The sequence below is a fragment of the Centrocercus urophasianus genome, unplaced genomic scaffold, assembly GCF_019232065.1.
Source record: "Centrocercus urophasianus isolate 14NV4802_14NV808 unplaced genomic scaffold, USGS_Curo_1.0 seq_14, whole genome shotgun sequence".
NCBI lineage: Eukaryota > Metazoa > Chordata > Aves > Galliformes > Phasianidae > Centrocercus > Centrocercus urophasianus.
The window spans coordinates 22333862-22356415 of record NW_024884586.1 but is presented as its reverse complement, the minus strand read 5'-3'; the positions used below and the strand labels follow the sequence as shown (position 1 = coordinate 22356415).

The following is a 22554-nucleotide window of genomic DNA, read 5'->3' as shown; positions in this document are numbered from 1 at the left end:
TTTAAGAATGTGCACCCATTACTTGCAGTCCAGGAATTTTCTTAATTGATGCGTATTGAACATTGTAATAAAAGTATAGAGGAAATATAAGGAGCTTAGTAAACTAGGACTGTTTATTAAAAGAGTTAGTGATTTACAGGCCCAACTTCCTTTTTTTTTTTTCATTAAATTTAAAGGCAGCATTTTGTGAACAGCATAATGAGTGACAGTGCTGGGTACGCTTATTTAAGAAGTATGCATATGAAAAGGCATTTGTTATAGATAAATCAACATGGGACTTAGTCTGCTAGAATAGTTGTAGAATACTTTGATAACATGCAGGTAACAAAATGTAACAGAACATTGATGGGAAGGTTCAAGCACTACTGACATACCATTAGCATCCACCTCTGATGTCATGGGCCAACATAATAAAATAGGAGGCATCACTTTTGGAGCAGCCCTCATGTGGACAGGAGCTTTATTGCCAGTGGAATTAAAAATGTAGCTAAAAAAAAAAAATACATTAAGGAGCCAGAAAATGAACATAATTCTCACATGATACATATAAGTTAACCATTTTTTTATGTATATACACTGTTCTTATAGGCCAGTATTCATGCAGTTACAAAAGCAGTGAGTAGCAGTCTCATATATCTAATCTGCAAACCTTTTCAGTGGAATTATGGTAAAATTCGACAAAATCACAGTGTATATCATGGCCTGCTGCCACATCCTTTGGACAAGTTTTCACAATTCAATTTATTTCAATATTAAAAAGTCAAAATATGGGCTAAATATCAGGTTTTTCTTACTGCTGATAAAAAAAATGCTACCATACAAATAGCAGTGATTCTGTCTAGACTGCACGGTCTTCAAAATGTCCTTACAGAGAATGAAGGTAATTGGTCTCGCTTATGTGTTCATCTTCTGTATAGAATTTGATGTATTCTTGTTTGTCAAAGGCAATTTGATTGTTTCTGTTCTTATTCTATGACATGGGAATATGTCAAGGTAAGAGAAGGCATTCTAGTATACCTTATAATATCTTATTTGATATTATACTTTATCTCTTCGTGTTGCCTTATTAAAGACACCAAATCCATGCTGATTCTAAGTCTGGAGCTGCTGCAGAGATATATATACTTGGTTTAATATTCATATAATTATACAAACAGAGAATAATATTAACAAAGACATATTCCTTAGTATCTTGGCAGCGTAGCACAAAACCACTTCTTCTAAGTTATTTTTCAATAAGTATTTTAGTGGTGTAAGAATTTCTAATACATAGTATGAAATTACAATATTGAGCCTTTAGGAAACCTCCTAGAGGATACGTCTTTGTGATACTACAAGTTTAATTATTATAATCTACACATATAAATCTCCTGATGGGATCTCAGATCAATTCTCTCATAAGATTAGGGGAGGATGAATAGTTACCTTGTGAAAAATGGTCTTTCACATTAGTAAATGTATTGTTCAGTGCCTGGATAAATGATTTAAACTCTTTCATATTAAAAAACAACTGGACAGCCCTAAAACATTTCACACAAGCAGCATAAACCAAAGATGTTCAAGCTTTATTCCACCCACTGTTACCCATGTCTGATACGAAGCTCCCAGTTAGCCTTGTATTCCAGCTAGATGCAGTTACCTAAACCTTATTTTGTGGATATACATGGCAAAGTCTTCAGACAGCATGATAACAAGTATCGTTTTCTAGCTAAGAAGAGGAAGTTTAATTGATACCAAAAGTAGAAAGTAGAGACAACCAAGTCTTAACAGGCCATTAGACTCAAGCCTCGGAGCTGAGGAGTTTTGCTAATTGAGTTCAACAGCCCTCTAACTTCTGCAGAGCTTGAACATGCTTTTCTGCTGCCCATTCGTTCTGAACTTGACAATTATTTTTATAGCACTGCATTTTCACCTCACAGTGTGAAGACATAGTAGTATTTATGAAATGGAAGATTTAAAGCTACAGTACAAAACCTGTCATCTCGCTACTTTATCCCAGTACCAATACCCTTGAAAATCAAAATTCTTCACAGAACTAACCAGTTTCACCAATTGAGCTTTAGAAAAGAAATACTCAGATTTGAAAAGTGCACTTCATGTCATTCTCCATTTTGCATTAGAATCAGAAAACTGTGGGCATCTCATGAAGCTGCTTGATGACGTGAAAACATTTCAAAATACGTTTTGTGAATTGCAATTAATTAAAATAAAGTTGAACGAGGTATTTCTTAAATGATTGTTCACATAAAGGGGAGTAAAGAAGTGTTTCAGATTGTCCTTTAGTTGCTGACTAGCTTCATTTTGAAAGCTTTGGCATTTAAAGGCTCTGGCAAGTAGTTCTTACATTTTTCTCTGCTTAATGACATTCATTCCCACTACTGCCTTGCCATTTATTCACTTCAGATACAGCATGGCAGAATGCCAGGAACATACTGTTCAAATTTGCTCTGATTGGTGTGATTTTGCATGCAGACAAGAAGTAAAATGAAGATACGACGTGCCTACTAAAATTAGAAGCATCACTTTTGTACGAGATTCTGTGTGTCTATGAGCAGAGGTTGTTTTTACTAGGCATTTGAAAGCTGGCTTTTCTGTGCTATAATTTAAATGTCTGCGTGTTCTTTTCAGTGCAAATGTTCAAGCGCTTTCAGTGAGCTTTCTAATAACTCCCATACTGTGTATTACAGTGATAAGCAGAAGTGCTAATAGCCATCACAGAAATGTTTTTCTAGTTGCTGTAATACATTTTACCAGAACTTTCATAGTAAGCCATATTTCAAAAATACAACATAAATATTTACTTCAGGCTGAATAGTTGGTATGTGAGTGCAATGATGTTCGAGTTACTGTAATTATAAACAATTGCTTACTAAATCACATTGTGGTCCTAAGTAAAATAATACTTTGCTACAACTGAACATTTCCAAAACACATAGGTGCATTTCTTGCCAAAATATGTGTGTTTACTTAGAGACCCAGTCAGGTCTCCTACCTTCCTAGCAAATCCAGAGGGATGTAGATTTTCCTGTCAGGCTGCAGAAGGAGGAACATACTTTATTCTCTGTTATAGAGCAGCTGCTTAGCTGCTTCTACTTAAACATACTGGAAGCCATCTGATTTCAGTAGTTCTGACCCTTCCTACTCCATAGGACTACTCCGTAGTCAGAAATGTAATAAATCCTCTTTATCACTGGGTGAAGGGATAAGATAGACATTTTCCACTCCATTCCACATTGTACAAAATGGGCTCTTCCTCGCACTGTGAAAGCAAACAGGTAAAGTACGTGAGGGGGAAGTGGTTCATGCCAGTCTCTACAGTGAGGCAGAGCCAAATTACAGCTCATCAGTCGTGGTTGCTAAGTGAAGGGAAAGAGTGTTTGAAACAGCTATTAAGATATTTAGAACTACTACAGCGTAACTTTACATAAATAATCCTGACACTTATGTTCATTCATCCTCCAATAATCAGAAATGTTATCAGCAATTAGGCAAAGCTAACCTATTGCAAAACTTCTTTTTCAATTTACTGAAATATGTCCATCGTTATTGTTTATGTGCAATCTGTGCTTATTCCATTACCTTTCATGTTTTGCAAGAAAACAACAAAAAAAATTAAATTAAAATACAGAACCACATGCAATTTTAAGAGATTTCAGGATAAACAATATATTTTTTTCAGTCTGATCAGATATCAGAGCTGTTACCTCTATGTTTGGTTACCTGGCTTTCAGATCAACTGTCAGTGTTTCTACCATAATGGATCACTTACTGCTGCTCTTATAAAAAGATTCCAGTTTGTTTGTTTGTTTCACTTATGTAGAGGTTTTGACAGAAATCGAGAACCTGAGAGACCTGATCTGTTCATGAGATCTTCATGTACACATTCCATCCATCAGAGCACTCTGCTGTCACTCTGTTTTCTTTTTCACTAGTTCTAATGAATGGTCTTTTCTCTTTTCTCCTTTATAGATGGAATGGGCCGAGTCCTTGCTCAAGATGTATATGCAAAAGATAATCTACCACCGTTTCCAGCATCTGTAAAAGATGGCTACGCTGTCAGAGGTAAAATCTTACTTCCTTAACATGCAGTATAGAGCCAGTAAAACTACTTTTCAACATGTCTTTGGTTCACTTTCATGTTTTGTCAGTCAAGCAGCACTTGTATTTTGGATCCAGCTATGGATGTTTTTCTTAAGATTTGTTCCAGTTCATTGCTGGAATCATTGCTAATGCAACTATGTGAAGGAAGTTCAATTTAGGTCTTTTAAGTGGATACATGAACAAATGTACATCTATGTGTGCTCATGGACATGTACCTTTGTTGCTAATGAGTTCCTTGGAAACACAAAGAATTCCACGAGAGTAACAGAACATCTGTTTCTGAATAACTTGTGATTCTTCTGTTCCTCTGTTGTTGACTTCATCAGAATTTTCTTAGCTGTTACTTCATTGAACTATTTCAGATCCAGCTCCCTATTTGTGAATTATTTAATGATTGCCTTAGAAAATTTTGAAAAATACGTATCAGAGTGTTATCTTAGGGAGGCACCTCAAAAGAAAAAGTGATTTGTATTTCAGAAAAATTTCGGTTACTGTATCTAAATGAGCAGTAGCGTTTTAAGGAGCAGGCAGGGAGCTGTTTCCCCAAAGAACTGAGTCTATCTTCTGCTTTGCCAGTAGGCAAAGTCTATCTTCTGCTTTTGACAAGCTGTTTCTCTGTACATCTTTTTTTTTTCTTTCTTTCTTTCTTTTTTAAAGGATGACTAAAGATATTTGCTTAAGTACCTGTGGAGAGAAATTAAAATACATATGATATATGAATGTGAGTGAACATTATCCTGGTAGTGATATCCTTGTGGTAGGTGTTGAGTCATTGCAACACCATGCTGAAATTCAGATACAGTACCCAACTTCCTTTTAAAGGCTTTAAGAGGTCTTTTTTGTTATTAGCAGCTGAAACAATGGAAAGCAGGTGTCCACAAAAAAGACTGTCTGCCAACCCAGGCAGTGGATGTAGTCCAATAAGCTTTCCCATGGACATTATAAGAAAATTAACTTTCAGCTCTGCAAGATAGATGTGACTGGAGCTGTCTGTTATCCAGGTGTGTGAGAGACAGGCAGACCAAAATGGCCAGTAATTGTGGCAAGATAGTGCAGATGTAGCCAGAGAAATACAGGTAATACAGTGCTGAAAAAGGTGAGAGGGAAAGCTCTGAGTAGCATGCTGCTGACAAGGGCCTTGGGAACAAGAGAATTCTGTCTTGCAAATTGATTGCTACAAGGTAAGGGAAAGCAAAAGTTTTGTCTCAGTAAACATGCAGAATGATCAGAATGGTCGTGAACTCCTTTCTTAACAACTTCTGTGACAGATAAGGCCCTAATTTTGGTTGTGGATTCAAATAGAATAACAACATTATTGTTCTTGTAGATCTGTTATCTCAGGGTATGAGAAACAAAGCTTGTAGACAGAGATTATAAAGGATTAGCCTCAAAACCTTCTCTAGTTCTTCAAGCTGTATCAGTTTTATATCATCTGTAAACCTTGTCTCCTTATCACTATTAGTTAGGGAAAAAAATTTTAAAATAATGTAGCCATTAAGGATTTTTTCTCTTCTTTTGGAAGATCATCCCAGTGCATTTTTTAGGTTTGACTACTGTATTCAGTAGTATTACATGCATTATTCAAGTAGTGGTAGAGTCTCTCTGATTGCCTGGAAAAAAAAAAAAAAAAAAAAAAGGCCAGATGTAGACAGATTTGAGAGAGCCAGAACAATTTCCTCATTACAAAAAAATTTGCTGTTTTACAGGAAAGTTTCATTTAGTAGTCAGTTTTAATGCCATGCTGTCTTTATGATTCTGTATATTTAGCAAAGAAACAGCTAATAAACTTGAAAAATCAAGTAACAGTTAATTTGTGAAAATCTCTGAACCATTTCACAGAGAAATCAGTATTTGCTGCTATCAACTGCTTAGAAATCACAGATTGGAGATTCCTGTGTTTTTTGTGTTCTGCACTCTTTGATTATGCATATCATTCATATTTTAAAGATTTTTACTATAGCTATGAGGACTAGAAGCTTCCTTCATTTATAATGGAAACATGACTGTTTATAGTCTTTTGGTTCTAGTGCTGGAGCCTTCAAAGAAAACATCAGTAATGCAACTTCACTGTAAGACCTTTGAGGCAGGCAGAAGCTTGAACTTTGCTAGGAATCATGCCGTTTGTGTCCCTGTAAAATTACAAATCTGACTAATCTAGAAGTCCTGCAGACTTGCAGTTTGTTAAATCAGTGATCTCTACCTTTTAACTTTCAGAATGTCTTCAACAAAGGGTGTAAGGTAATTAGTTCAATACTACTTCCTGAAATCACAAAACTAAAAAAAAGGTAGAGAATGCATATTTCTGAAGCAGCCCTGCTGCCCTTCAGAAAATCCAGCCAATGTAGTCTGTAACCACTGCGCTTGTCCTCATTCTCCAAAAGCAGAAATAGAATCTAGAAATGTCAATAAAGTAGACAACAGACTGTGTGAAAACATGTGATTCCCATGTGTTGGTCTCAGAGAAAATTTTGCTCACATTTTTATACATGCAAGTTCATGAACTCCCTTAAGTCTTTGTTATTAATGTAATTTCTCCTCATCTCTTAATCCTGCTTCCATATCACCAGAAATTTTCTGTTAAAAATCCTATGGCACCTGTAATTTTCAAAATAATAAACGATGACTTAAAATTTAGAATGTTTGCAAAACTTCCATAAACTCTGTTGTAATTAAACTGAAGAACTCAATCTTAGACCATTCTTTAGCTCTCCTGCTCTTAATTTCTATTACTGTCATTTGTTTTGGTTCAACCTTTACCTTTTGTGTTGTCCATCTTAACAGCTGCAGATGGTCCAGGGGATCGATTCATCATTGGGGAATCCCAGGCTGGAGAGCAGGTAAGTACAATTTCTTCTCTCATTTTTCTTTTTAAGTGTATTTTTCTCTTGTAAAGGTATTGCTTTGTATTTTCACAAGCCTCTCTAGGGCTTCTAACATCAGTATTCTTGGAGGTGGCAGGAAGTAGGACGCAGCTGTAAAGCCTCCTGCTGTGTGCCTTGGGACATGATTTCAAACAGTGAGGTAGTACAGTTACATAAGGAACTAACAAGGATATCCTAAAATACTTCAGAGCATTGTGCTGACATGTCCTATAGGAGCACATACAATAATGTTCTGCCCTAGTACAAGGTTAGTGGACACAAGGTTTCTTGTGGTATTACAGTTCATAAACAGAGAGAAGCAAGATTGAACCCTTTCTTGCTGACAGATTTTAAAAGAGACATCAGCCCAGAAATTGTTTCCACAAACTGCTTGTATATTTTGCTCTGATTCCTGAAAACAGAAGTGTGGTTAGAATTTTGTTAGAAGCCTTTTAAGAAAGGTAACAATCTGAACAATCTTTTGGAAGCATCAGAAGCTTGATTTGCTTCACAGGGGAACCCAGCAACATAGTTAGCACTATTGTTCCTTTTCTGTTTGTTTAAAGAGTCCTTGTGCTCATTAGCAGATACATGGATTGAGTTTAAGGGAAAGTTGGGGTAGCATCAATTCATGACCTTCCGTGTCATATAAGTATTCATAAGTAGAGACTGTGATTCATGGCCAGACTCAAGAGTGCATTTGATAAAACTTCCATACTAATACTAGCATGACTTATAGAAAAAAGAATCAGTTATGTTCTACCACTTTCATTATTCTGTCAATGTAATTATACCTGATACCCTCTGTTCAAGAGAGCATGGGTTATCTAAAATTTTTCTCCAGCTGCTTCAAGTCCCAGCATATCATTCTGATCAAAATCTAATGTGTGTGAAATGATGGATAAATGGAGTAAGCAGCAGGCAAACAAAGGATAAGCTTTGATGAGGATTTTACATTACCTGTAAAACTGCTAAACCCAAAAGTCTCGGATAAAACAGTTGCGTTTCAAACAGTTGTTTCAGATTTCAGAAGCATTACCTGTTGCAGGATTGTAACTTTTTTTTTTTTCTAAATGAATTGCCTATGTATGCATAACAAATGCAACATTTCATTTTGGTAATCATGATAGATACAGGTGCATGATAAATAGGTGCTGCATCTCCCATCCATTGTCATGAATTATACTGTAGTGGCATAGGCATTATCTCAATAATGGTACTCGTATGAACTTAGATTAATGAATCTGTTATACAAAATGTGTAAAATTACTTAAAATAGTAGAAGTATGTAGATTAGTGGTTCCAGTATTGTTATGTCTGCCTTGAATATTCAGTCTGTCTATATTTTCAAACATTAGTCTAAAATACAGAAGATTGTCAACTGCATCTACGACCTTTTATGGATCATTATAAACTATCAAAACCAGCAGAGCAATCTGCTGTATTATCATTTGTGTCATTATTTACCTGTCATCAGTATTCTTATTTTGTTAGTTAAAAAGCATTATGGCACAGCAGTGCATGCAAACAGTACTGGTGAAACTGTGTGGACTCAGAACTGCCCACAGGTCTGAGGGGTTTCGTGTCCTAATCAGTTCAGCAGGTTTGTAGTAAGAATGGAAGGGCAAATGGAAGACTGTTTCCCTCCTACAAAACTCAGTAGCTCACAGATGTGTATCTACAGGGACAGTCTGTCCTACCAGATTAATCGGAATGGGGGGCATGCAGAGAGAGAACAGTTCTGGAAATCCCAGCGGCAAGTAGGAAAAATGAGGCTGTTGACCTCTGAATAATTGGTCAGAGGTTTTCTCTTGGGCCAACACATCTTCATGTTCATCTCCTTCCCAAGAAACGATTTATAGCCATGGAAGTCTCCACAGTCTTATTTCACCCTTCAGTCACTCTCAGCAGCAGCATACTGCTTTTCATGTTACAGACCAATTAACTGAATGATTCACAGCAGGGAGTTCAAAATAGGTTTAGATTTGGCTTCTCCTGTAGGGAGAAAAAGGTTATGTAAATGCTACCTAAAGAGGAAGAAAATGGGACTGAGAACTACAGGGCGACCATATAGACAAGCTGGACATTTCTGTATCAATCTGTGAATTGTATATTATTTTCTCAATTTCATTTCCAGATAGTCATGCTTATTTAACAGAATTTTTTTTATTTAGCATTGAAGAAAACTTTCAGACACAACCCTGCTTTGGAGAGCTTAGGACACACTTGAGAGCCCTAGTCAAGAGCCATCAGCACAGACTCTGTGAAAAACTAGACCACAGGGAGCAATGATTTTCTTCCTATAGAGTTGAATAGCTGAGGATTAGAATTTCCTGGAAGACCAGTGATGTTTTTAAGAGGAGCTGTGACTAACCATAATGGATGGATGGAAACAGACATTTTTCACCATTCCATTAACTTGACCCTTTTTACAGAAAGGAGCATGGGTCATTGTAAATCTTGCTGGAGAGGTGCAATATTGTGCAAGAGAAAATGCCTGAGATGAAGCTATGCTTGACAGATTACTTCTGGTTTTAGTCAGTGATTAACATAAAAATGCATTATCAGTGATGAAGGTGAAGGGTAAAATCCTGTACTGCCCTATTGCAGGTAGGTGTGAGATCTCGGTGACCTTTAAAAGAGCTTCTGTGAAATTGGTGCATTAATATGCTTTCTGAGAAGCAATAATCTCTTCACAGTGCCTAGCACAGAAGGAGAAAACAGCCCTGTCTTTTCCCCTGTCATCTTTATTAAGTTCATCTGACCAAATTCCCAAAGGACAAAAAGGAAATGAAATATAAGAGCAATGCAACTGATTATAAAAACAAATGTTACTGCATCGTAAATTTGTTTAAACACTTTCATCACTACACCTCAAGAAAATTAACTTCATATGGTAATAAATTCCAAAAACATGGATATTTACTGTGCATTTTATCACCATTTTCTGACATGTATGGCAGACATTTCTTTCCTATGTATGAATTTTTTTTGTCATTTTTGAGGCTGAAAAACTGTATTTTAAATGGGTGAATTTTTTATGCAAAACATTTCTCCGTTAAAATTTGCTGCTAAAAGACTGATTATTTAGTAAGTTCAAAACAATATTACTTATTTGTAATATACCTACAGGAATATGCAAAAGAGCTCCCACACTCCCAAGGCGTAAGCTTTGCTTTTTGTAACACTGGTTTTCATAAAAATCAAGCCACCACACTGGACAGGATTATTTTCACTTTTAATCATATTCAGTGTAAATAGCTGCATCTCAGCTATTCATCAACAGCTCCTTGAATAATCCATGGTGAGAATTCTGTTTGAAAAAAATAAAAAAAGTATTTCTTTCATCTTATTAATGTTAGATGCTTACTTTAAAATAACATCAATCTTACTCAGAAAGCATATAAACCATGGCATGTTGCAAGTGTGAACACTTTTTCCAGTTTATCTTTGCATTTTATGTTCTTCTCAAAGGATGTTAGATTTCCTTTACACTTAGAAAAGGGCCAGTATTCAATCAAATCCAAACTCAGTGATTTCTTGGGGTACAGTGAGCATTACTGTGGTAAATTAGGTACAATCCATTTACAACCTTTCCTAGTGCCTTTGTGCCAAAGAACAAAATACAGCAGCCTTTGAAATACACACACTCCAGAGGAATATTCACATTTCAGACATTACAGCTGCACTGAAATGGAGTAGAATAATGGACAGGGCAAACACAGCTATGTACATTTGAAACATTGGCCACCTGTCTAGAATTTACAGATGTCTAACAGCTTCCTGTCAAAAGTCATGGAGTGTGTCACTGCTGTGCATGAGCAAATAATAGTGCTTAGGCATTACTACTTTGAAGTTCTATGGGTAGCTATCAAATATGTGCTAATCATACTCAGTCTGAGAAGTCCTGGACACAGTCCAGTGTTGCATATGGAATATAGAGTCAATCTGTACAGGAATTTTAAATGTTGACATGCACAGAATATGTTGGATTGATCACAGCTGTGTGTATCATGTACACTAATCACAGTAAAACCCAAATAAGTTGGCCTTACTAAGACATTGTGTGGAGCAAACACATTCCAGCAGTAAAATCTCAATTTTTATACAGCTTCCTTTAGCTGCACTTTATCACAAAGATTTTTGTTTTCGTTATATATTTCTCATATAGTTGTGGCCAAATTACAGTTTGACTCTGGACTTTATACATTTGTGTTAAAATAGGCTTCCTGGTGTGAAACATTATCAAAATCACATCACTTGTTTTATTCTGCTATTTTTCTGTTTGTATTCTTCTAGTGAAACTTTTTGATGTACTGCGTCTTTACATAATTGTAGAGCATTATATATTTCAGTCTTTGCTAAAGAGACCTTTGCGAAAGTAAATATTCTTTGTGAACTGACATTGAACTGTCTCTCATTATGAGGAAATCTGCTTAAAAATCAAGCAGCGGGTTATATGAGAAACTTAGAGATTTAGGAAGGGACCTACAGTGACCATCTAGTCCAGCTGCTTGATCTCTTCACGTCTAACCAAAAGCTACAGCATGCTATTAAGGGCATCATCCAAATGCCTTTTGAATACTGACAGGTTTGGAACATCAACCACCTCTCTAGGAATTCTGTTCCAGTGTCTGACCGCTCTTACAGTAAAGTTTTTCCTGCTATCCAGCCTGAACATCCCTTGGTGCAGCTGTGTGTTCTTCACTCGTATTCTATCACTCAGTAGTGGGGAGAAGGAAATGCTGCCTCCCTCTCCATTTCCTCTCACCCAGGACAATCTCCATAGCTTTTCTGGGGACTGAAGTTAGACTAACAGTTTCTTGGATCTTGTCCTGTGTCCTTGTAGGTCAGTATGGCAATGGCTTCCAGTCACAGAACACGTAAAAAAAGTAAAAAGGAAATTCAACCTAAGGATGCAAAAATGTTTATTTCCAGACATGTAGTAGATTTTTGCTCATGTAAGTTTCTAAAGGTCTCCATTTATGTGTGAATTTATGAGCCAATCAGAATACCACCATATTGCTCCACCTGAAAGCCATGCTTGTGATAGAAATCTAAGGAAAAATGAAGCTACCTTATATGTGACCTAAAAGCCAGGTTCCTAATGGTTTTCAAAGGTGTTGGAGTTTGTTCCTGTCACTAGCAGTATAACAAGATACATGCCATATGGAAGAATTTTATCCTTTCAGATTACCTTCATAATGTTCATATCATTTAAGATTTTTCTATTCAAAACCCAATTGTTTTATTTTGTTTTTCAGCCAACTCAAACTGTGATGCCAGGTCAGGTAATGCGAGTTACAACCGGTGCTCCAATCCCTTGTGGTGCTGATGCAGTGGTGCAAGTGGAAGATACAGAACTCATCAGGGAATCAGATGATGTGAGTCACAAGTTAAAACTCATTTTGCTTTTGCTTGCAGCAGCATGTTGCTCATGGTGCAATCCTGTAAATATGAAAGAAAGTACTGTAGAAGACCTTTTCTGTCTATCTTAGAAGTTCAAGGAGTTTCATGTCGTTCCTAGTAGCAATTCTGTTTTTTAAACCATAGTAACACTACCACAGGCATGCTTGTCCTGACCTTGATTTTTCTTTGTGGTTGTTATCTGCCAGTACCAAAGTTTTTGGGAGCACGATTGAGTGAAGAGCAAATGCCTCTGAGAGATCCATACATAGAATCATAGAATCACCAAGGTTGGAAAAGACCTCCAAGATCATCTAGTCCAACCATCCACCTACCAGCAATATTGCCCATTAAACCATGTCCCTCAGTACAACATCTAAATGTTTCTTGAACACTTCCAGGGTCCACCCACTTCAGTGCCTTTCAGAGAAATAGTATTTCTCTTTCCTAAGGTTCAACCCGAATCTCTCCTGATGCAACTTGAGACCATTCCCTCTAGTCCTATCACTAGTTACATGGGAGAAGAGGCTGACCCACATCTCACCACAACCTCCCTTCAGGTAGTTGTAGGGAGCAATAAGGTCTCCCCTGAGCCTCTTCTTCTCCAGACTAAATAATCTCCCTCAGCGGGTCCTCGTAAGGCCTCTGCCTCAGACCCCTCAAATGGCTTTGTTGCCCATCTTTGACCATGCTCCAGGGCCTCAGTGTCTCTCATGTAGTGAGGAGCCCATGACTACAATCCAGTTTGAGCGTGAACTGTATTCACATTTTGAAATACGGAGTAGTGGCAATTAGACATTATATTTGCTTCTTTTGTTCTGAGCTCATGTTCAGCAGCAGATCAATCTCCCTTACACATAGGTCACTCCAAAAGTAATGTCTCCTACTTTCCATGAAAACTATATTTCCATGAAAACTACAACAGATACAAAGAGCCCAATAACACTATTTGATAGAGATCATTCTTAGCTACAGAACACTCTCTTTCAATGTAGTCACTACCACTAGCTGTGCATTTTCACCAGCAAGAAACAAAAGCCTGCATGCCGTGCTTATAAAAATCTGCACCAGTGGAACTGACCCACTGTCACAGTCACCACTACTGAAACACATCACCCACTGCCTCACGGTGCTCATATCCACTGTTTAGTCTCCATAAGGTTTCAGCAAGTGTCAGTGAATGTCAATGGGTGCCTTTTTTTCCAAATGGAGGAATTCAGTGCAACACCTTTGCCTCATCCACACTTCCATGTCAAACACTGTTTGATCAAACTGCCCCTCTGCTGCCATCTGTTGCACCAATAAAGTGTAACAGGATATTGGTAGGAAAGTTCAACCTCTACTGCCATACCACTAACGTCCACCTCTGACATCATGGTACTATAGCATTAACTGTGTACACACAGTTGTCTCAAAGCACAATGCGTTTTTTTTAATGGAGCACGGGGGATGTCTATAGGTAACTGTATCCCAGTTTGTCTTGGACTACCTACATATTTTTCTCTCTTTCCATGTGTTTGGAGAACTCTTTCTGAAACATTACCTTCACTTAGCCAGCTGTGATTTCAGGACACTATTGTCATGTTTGCCATCATCTGTCAGTTTTACCAGCAAGTAGATGTCTCTTCTTTACACAGATTCCGAGTTCAGTTTTGGAATGAAATGTATGCGTGGTTTTCTGCTCATATCAGCCTTTGCTCTGCTGCTGTTCTGACAAGCTGTTCCACTTCAGCATAGCTACATGCTAGCATTGCAGATGGAGCTGGCATGTAAGCACATGAATTCTAGCATTTGCAGCTGAGGAAGACAGCAAAAACTGAAACATATTCTCATTACTTTTTTTCGTGCCTTCTTACTGTAAATACATCGATTTTTATATCTGATGAAGTCTGCAAGCTGTCTTGTCTGGCCTTCTTCCTAACACAGAATTTCTTGCGTCAGTCCTGCTGTGAGGTTTCAGATGTGTATGTGTAAACTGTATTTTCTTGTAAAATATGTCATTGACTTTACCACTTGTTAACCATTCAATTTCCTCTACTGAACAAGTTTTGCTTGTGGCCATTGCCCACGTTATCATGACAAGATTATCACACCGCATAGCAGTATACATGATAACATGTTATTTCCTACTTTCTTCTGTCTGTCTGTCTACTTTCTTTCTGACTGTCATCCTAGATTCCACTGTTCATGAGTGTGTTTTCTGCATGTGGGAATAGATTATATGGCTGTGTGCATACATAAACTCTGTATTTCACAGCAAATGGTCAGCCAGCTTCACTGTTGTTTTCCTGCTTTTGAGTGTGAGGTAGAATCCTTCAATTTTTGCTTTTCCTTGAATATGCTACTCTGCTAATCCTGTAGTTAGTACCAATTAGTTAACATGTTATTTTCATCTCCCTTTTTTATGCCTGGCTGGCTATATATTTGAAGAAGGCTTTTCTTTTTCACTGTTAAGAGCTTCTTCAAGGCTGGGATTTAACTGAAATGAAATCTCTCACATCTGAGAAATGTTGTTCTGAAAAGACAGAGTACTTTAAAAAGTGGCTCTTTGACCTCTAATTGTGATAGCAGTACTTAAACACCATAGCAGGGATTCCCCAAATGGCTGTCAAAATCACAGGCCTGAAAGGAATAACATCTATTCAGCAGGAAGAAAAATTGTCATCAGCTTGCCAGATGCACCATCATTGAGAAATTAGTCCTTTTCTATTACTTAAATGTATCAGATGCACTTGTCTTGATTCCCTAGAAACTGCCTATTTTTAAAATGTTATCAAAGCTATGGAAAATTCACATCTGACCTACCATCCCCAGAGTGTCATGAAAAGTGAAATAGTTATTAGACTAACTTTTCTTGCAGATTTTCATCACAAGCCTAAATGATCTTTTACAGATTCAGACAGAAATAAGGAAGATATAAGAGAGTGTCTTAGGCTCTAGCACAGCAATTTTGGACACTAGCTGCCAAAAATAGTCTTTTCTCTTAAACAGGAGGGACAGGTATTAAAAAAACATAATTTGTGTTGACAGTGTATTTAGATATACTATGGTAAAATAAGAAATAAGAAGTTTTCAGAGTTTGTCGGTGTTGTTCTTCGTTTCGTGGTTTTCAGGGGTTTAAGTATAGCTACTTTCACAAAATACAAACAGAAGCATAGTTTGCCACAGCATGTTATCCTTAACTTTGGGCTTGTTCTTTAAAGCTCTGAGGCATTTGATTTGAACTCAGAAAATGCAGTCCATATTACCTTAAAGAAAAGAAAGCAAATCCAAGTGTCCAATACAACACTGTCTTCCCTGCATAGTATTCCAAATGGCAATGACTCACCTTTTTTTCCATCATATGACTAGTATCTGATTTATAAATTTGAGGAACTTGAACTATGAAATACTGCATCATAATGTAAAAATACAACCTGTGCCTGCTTAAGTACTTGTAGATTCAGTGCCCCTGACAAGCTGGCCCAATATCAAATTTGAGTATATTTATCATAAAACCATTTGCAGGTTTATAAATTAAATATTAATGGTATAGGTCACGTACCATTTATTGACACTGAATGAAACATTAAACTGTTGAAATTCTGGAAAAGTAAACAGAAAAATTCAAGTAGGCATCAGACTTTTCAGGACACTCTCCTGTTCACTGTAAATAAAGATGATGAATAGGCCTCTTTCTGGTAAGTACAAAGTTCTCAAATAGAAGTTTCCACTATAAGGATGAAGATCTTGAAACAGTTAGAGCTTGTATCGTCTCCCTGCTTTTTTGTGGATGTAGTGGCATTTTGTCAGTCAAGTGCTCTTTTAGAAATGCCATATTTGATATAAGGTTGGCTGAGAGGAAAGAAACCACTTGGTAGACCACATCAACAAACATAGGACATCAAAACATAAAGGTATATAAACACAGGGGTCATAAAAATGGCAGGTAAAGCTATGCATTCAGTGTTGGTCCTTCCTTACTGAGCTCATCAAAGATGAACTTCTTATAAACTTCTTTAGCTTTAACATCTATTGTTGCACAAATCAGGAAAACAGTAATACTTAAATCACAAGATCTCAGTGCGATGAGTACTGTGAGCTGCCTGGAAATCTGAGATATCAAAACTGCTTAATCTTGTTTGAATAACTCTGCTGACCTTACATGGTCTCCTTGTTTTTACAGGGCACTGAAGAGTTAGAAGTTCGAATCCTGGTGCAAGCCCGACCAGGCCAAGATATCAGGTCTGTAAACAGCCTGTTTCATGAACAGTAAAAATATCTGTAAGGAAAGAAGGGCTGATGGTGATTTTTACAGTCATTGTTTAGCCTTAAGTACTGCTGATATTTTGACAATTTGACTAATGATCATCCTTGAACACTTCTCATCTGACGCCAGACCAATCAAGCAAAGCTGCTTTCATTCTCATTCTTTTTTTTATTTTATCTGTGCTACTATTTTCAGACCTATAGGACATGACATTAAAAGAGGTGAATGTGTGCTGGCTAAAGGAACTCACATGGGTCCATCTGAGATTGGTCTCTTAGCCACTGTTGGAGTAACTGAAGTAGAAGTTAACAAGTTTCCAGTGGTTGCAGTCATGTCAACAGGGAATGAGGTAAGGAAAATAACTTCAGAATCAAGGTCTGAATAAATCTTACCTTCAGAAGAAGAGGAATGCTGTTTTGGATAATGATTTCCAGTCTATTTTGAAATAGACTGGCTTTTTGAGCTGTTGTAACTCATGCTGAGACAACTCAGCTCATGCCAACATGAAGCATGAAGCCTGTTTTGCTTCCTTCTCCACAAGATCGTAGGTTCTTGCTCTCTCACAAATCTCCCACACTGTATTTGTCAAAATTTTGGTAATGCATCCAGCCTTGTGCTGGCTGCTTTCTTCTTGCCAACCAGAGAGGAGAACCTGTGGGGTACTCAGGGCTATAATTTACTGCCAATCATGACTGGAAGAGTAATTTCTTTTGAGCAGCACTCCTCTATAGCTGTTATGTAAATTGAAGGTAACGTGTCTCTGAAAACTGAATGATACTGCAAATGCCCTTCTTCAGGATTGTATCTTAGTATTTTCATTATTTGTAGCCCATGTTGAAGTTCAGACAAACTCCACCAGCCAAAGCATCAAAACACAACCATTCTCCACTTTTGTTTATTCTCTGCCTTACTATCTAACATTATTGCTGATATATTCTTATTATCTACCTCCCTATGTTCTACAAAAGAATTCCTAATGTATGTAAAATGCATGTTTACATATGTATGTTTTGTAGTAGAACTTCCAAAATACTCATATAAGAACAAAGCTGTTGTTTCTATTTTCCAAGGTAATTTGAATTACGTCGTCATTATAAAGCTTCAAATTTTAATACTTTTAAATCTGGATAACAACATCACTGAGGTTCCTATAAAACCATTTCAGTACAAGAAATAACTTGGACACTTAAAGTTTTGGTTTGATATATACTGTTTGAGATTAGAAGATTAGTAACTATAAAGAGAAAGCAGGTTTTGCAGACGTGGACCAATAGAAACTAAGCAAAATGGAGAATTACACTTAAATTTAAATTCACTAAATCACTTTTTGCACATATTTTACAACGTCCTCTGACAATGTTCTGTCCAATCTGAAGAAGAAAATTCTCATTCATTTAAAGAAACAATGATCTGAGGAGATTGACTAATAGTATTCCTGGTTTTATAGCTACTGAATCCTGAAGATGATCTCTTGCCAGGAAAGATTCGAGACAGTAACCGCTCAACTCTCCTAGCTACTATCCAGGAACATGGCTATCCAACAATCAACTTGGGAATTGTGGGAGATAAGTAAGTACAATATGTTAGTACAGATGTCACTTTGTATTCATGTGATTCACTTTACAACATTTGTGAAGAAAAAATATACCAGAGAAACTGTCACTCATTTTAAGTATCACTGAGTTGTGTCAGTGCATGTCTTTGAGGAGACATTTTATTCTTTTCATTAAGAAATATTAAGAATAATAATTTGATAAACTTTTTATTGGATGTCATTTATCTTATTTTACCTTCCGTTTGTTGAAATATTTATTACAGCTGCAAATTGATTTTATTGCTGCAGTGTCATCACAAGCACTGTATTTAGTATGTGTGAAAATGTACCTCTGTGGAGATATTTCTATAAGAACTATACTTTTTTCTGAACCAGTAAAGGGAGACTGAAGATTTCTCTCAAAGTTTATTTTCCAGGAGAAAATTAAGGAATAATTTTTTGTCAAATGTTGAGACTTGCTAGAAATAGGTTATTCCTTGTGGATGATTAGAAGTAAGGCTGGATCAGAAAAAAAATATTGAACCTCAGCACCTATATCTTACCTTGACTGATGACAGAATTCCCAAGCAGGGAGAAAAAGATTCTGTTGGGGAACAGCTTTTTTCAAAGCCAGTCTTCCCTAATGCACATCTCTAGCTTAACAAAAAGTATATGAATGGGCCAACCAGTGTGTGATTTTATGATATCTGAACCAACCTGAATGATGCCTGCAGGAAATGCAGTTTTATTTGAAATCTTTGTACACAAAATGTGGTACAACAACTGCAGCAAACCCTTCTGGATACTACCTCTGCATCCAGACAGCACTATTGTTTCTCTGGCCTGACAGAACTCAGTAAGACCTTTGACACAGTCCCTCACGACATCCTTCTCTCCAAATTGGAAAGATATGAATTTGATGGGTGGACCATTCAGTGAATGATGAACAGGTTGCAAGATCATACCCAGAGAGTGGTGGTTCATGGCTCAATCTCCAGATGGAGATCAGTGATGAATGCTGTCCCTCTGGGGTCAGTACTGGAATCAGTGCTCTTAAATATCTTCATTAATGACATCAACAGTGAGATCAAGTAGACCCTCAGCAAGTTTGCAGATGACGCTAAGCTGTGTGGTGTGGTCAAACATGCCTGAGAGATGGGATGCTATCTAAAGAGACCTGGATAATCTTGAACAGTGAGGCCAGGAAAACTTCACGAGGTTCAACAAATCCAAGTGCAAGGTTTTGCACGTAGGTCATGGCGACCCCCAGTACAAGCTGGGAGATGAAAGAATTGAACATAACCCTGCTGAAAAGGACTTGGAAGTAGTGGTGGATGGCAAGCTGGACATGAGCCAGCAGTGTGCCCTTACAACCCAGAAGGCCAGCCGTGTCCTGGGCTGCATCAAAAGAAGCATGGCCAGCAGATCAAGGGAGGTGATCCTGCCCCTCTACTCTGTGCTCGTGAGACCTCATCTGAAGTACTGTGTCCAGATGTGGAGTACGGGAGAGACATGGACCTGTTAGAGCGTGTCCAGAAGGGAACCACAAAAATGATCTAAGGGATGGAGCACCTCTCTATGAGGACAGGCTGAGAGAGCTGGGGCTGTTCAGCCATGAGAAGAGAAGGCTCTGGGGAGACCTGATAGAGGCCTTTGAGTATCTATCTAAATCAAATTTGCTGGGAAGTCAGTACCATCAGGTGTAAAGTCTAACGTAGGGTCATCATGCAAAACTGTAGCCTTTTACTTAATTGCTTTCAAGAAGAATCCATAGAGATTCATGGGCACAGAATGTGTGTGAAAAATAATTAATTTTGAAATCTCTCAGTAATAAGTACAAACAGTTTTAGTGATGTAAGAGCCAAGTATGTTTGTTTGTTTGTTTTTTACTTTTCTAGCATAAATACATGTTATAACCCCTTTTTTACTTGTTGGATGAGAGCTGAAAAACAGCAAACATATGCATGCGTCAAAGGTAGACAAGTGTTGCAGTTTTGCTTTAAGTTACGAGAGAGATTGATGCTTCTGAATTATCCCTAATAAAATCTCTGTTGTCTTGAAATAATATTATCTAGACCCTGTGGAGAAGGACCTAGGGGTCCTGGTGGACAAGAAGCTGGACGTGAGCCAGCAGTGTGTGATTGCAGTCTGGAAGGCTAACTGTATTCTGGGCTGCATTAAAAAAAGGGGTGGCCAGCAGGGAGAGGGAGGTGATTGTCGCCCCCTACTCAGCTCTTGTGAGGCCCCATCTGCAGTACTGCGTCCAGGCCTGGGGCCCCCAGTACGGGAAGGAGATGGTGTCTTGGAGCAGGGCCACTAAGATTATTAGGGGTCTGGAGCACCTTTCCTATGAGGACAGGTTGAGGGAACTGGGATTGTTAAGCTTGGAGAAGAGAAGGCTCCAGGGAGACCTCATTGTACCTCACTGTATACACTCCCTTCAAGTAGCAATAGGGGACTGACTTTTTACGAGGATGGATAGTGACAGGACAAGGGAGAATAGTTTTAAACTGAGACAGGGGAGATTTAGGTTAGTTATTAGGAGGAAGTTTTTCACACAGCGGGTGGTGACACACTGGAACAGGTTGCCCAAGGAGGTTGTGGATGCCCCAACCCTGGAGGCATTCAAGGCCAGGCTGGATGTGGCTGTGGGCAGCCTGGTCTGGTGGTTGGCAACCCTGCCCATGGCAGAGAGTTAAAACTGGATGCTCTTTGAGGTCCTTTTCAATCCAGGCCATTCTATGATTCTATGAAAGGTAATGAAAGATTCTTTTTAAGCTTTCAGTTTCATGCTTGGGGGGTCATTTCTGCGGAGGTAGTTACTTTTAGTTTAGAGAATAAAAGTAGTGAGCCTCCAATTCTAGAGTGATTTTGTAATTTGTATTAAGTTTTGAAAGCAGAATTTGTTATTGTTGACTTAGTGAAGAATCCTCACCACCTGATATAAGGACCTTATAAGTTTTTCACCTCCCTTTCTCACACCAGCATACCCTGTTCATAAATTTACATAAAGCACATCTGCAATCAAATGTAAAATCTGATTACACAAATAAATTTGATAACCAGTATAATGTTATTTCATTAGATAGTAAAGTTACAGAGACAGTGTTCTCTGTGTGGATATTTCAGTATATATCTTTCTGACTAACACGAGTGCCTTGATGGAGTACCACAGCGCTTGAAAAATGCAAGAGACTTACCAAAGAGGTCTTATGAAGGATACAATTTTGATTTTTTGGTTAGCATATCTGTGGAAAAGATGAACAAGCCTTTAGTGTCTGCTAAATGGTTTACAGAAGTTAAACCATAGATTATATATGTTTGCATGTGCTCATGTATATGTGCAGTTTATTTTGTACATATTAACATATGTAAATAGAGAGTGAAAAAGAGGAAGATTCTATGCCTGCTATATGTACAGAACAGATGTGGTAAAAACACTAGGAAATTATGAACTTCCCCAGAAGGAAAAATTAAAACTTGTAATACTTTCTTCAAAGTCCTCACTGTTATGTATTTCCCCCTTTCTCATATTTCATTGTTGGGGCTTATATTTTTAGCACTTTTTTCTACTTCTTTTTCCTTATACATTTTACGCTGAGTAAATTTTTACGTCTTACAGGGAGCAGCTCCATACACCATAAGCATTGAAGCCAATAGGAAGCATAGTTGAGTATCATTATTGCCATAACAGGTCAATTTTCTAACAAGGTTGGAAATTCTGTCAGTCATATATAAGAAGCTAGTACTTAAGCATGAGAATTGTTTTGCAAAGATAAAATTAGAGGTAAGTATTCCTGTGTGTCATTTCAGCATATGAATCACTCAAAGATATTTATTTAAGAAAACAGCACATCCAGCTGAGGTGTGAACACAGTGACAGCTGCTTCAAAGCTCAAGACTGTGATACATGTGAACACATTCTAGCAGGGAATGTGAAAGGATGGAGGAGCACGGTACCTCTGCAGGTGGCTGCAGAATAGTTATGTTCAACTTTAAAATGTCTTTGCATCTTAATTGTATGTTGTTATGTTTCAAACAGGCCACTCAAGTCACATTTCCGTATTTTGTATTTTCAACTGAAACCAGTGTGTGTTAACTGCTAACCATTTTAACAGTTTCTGAGATGGTCATTGTTTCCAATCTCATAAATTTTATATTGGATGCAGTATTTAAAATTAAAAACACAAGTCCAAAACACACAGATAAAATCTGCAGTTAAAATCATAACTGCAACCAGTAGGAGAAAAGAACAAACCTGGAAAATAGGTTTATAAGTAACATAGCAAAAGCTGTGTTATATAGGTGAAGCTGTCTAAATGCCATTTTCTCTGTCTGTGGTCTTAACACATGAAAACCAAACTGTCTGAAGAACACACATCTCTGAGGTTGAAATGGAAGAT

The 22554-nt window shown here is 37.5% G+C and overlaps 1 protein-coding gene across 17 annotated transcripts in view; it reads left to right on the top strand.

Annotated features, from left to right (window-relative positions):
* The window catches only part of GPHN (gephyrin), a 308827-nt gene that overhangs the window by 264197 nt on the left and 22076 nt on the right, over positions 1–22554 (top strand). For all 17 annotated transcript variants that reach the window (XM_042814426.1, XM_042814421.1, XM_042814428.1 and 14 more), the window contains 6 exons: positions 3970–4062; positions 6883–6938; positions 12227–12346; positions 16534–16592; positions 16813–16966; positions 18065–18186. In XM_042814426.1, coding sequence (XP_042670360.1) covers positions 3970–4062; positions 6883–6938; positions 12227–12346; positions 16534–16592; positions 16813–16966; positions 18065–18186 — 604 coding nt within the window. The remainder of the gene's footprint in view (positions 1–3969; positions 4063–6882; positions 6939–12226; positions 12347–16533; positions 16593–16812; positions 16967–18064; positions 18187–22554) is intronic.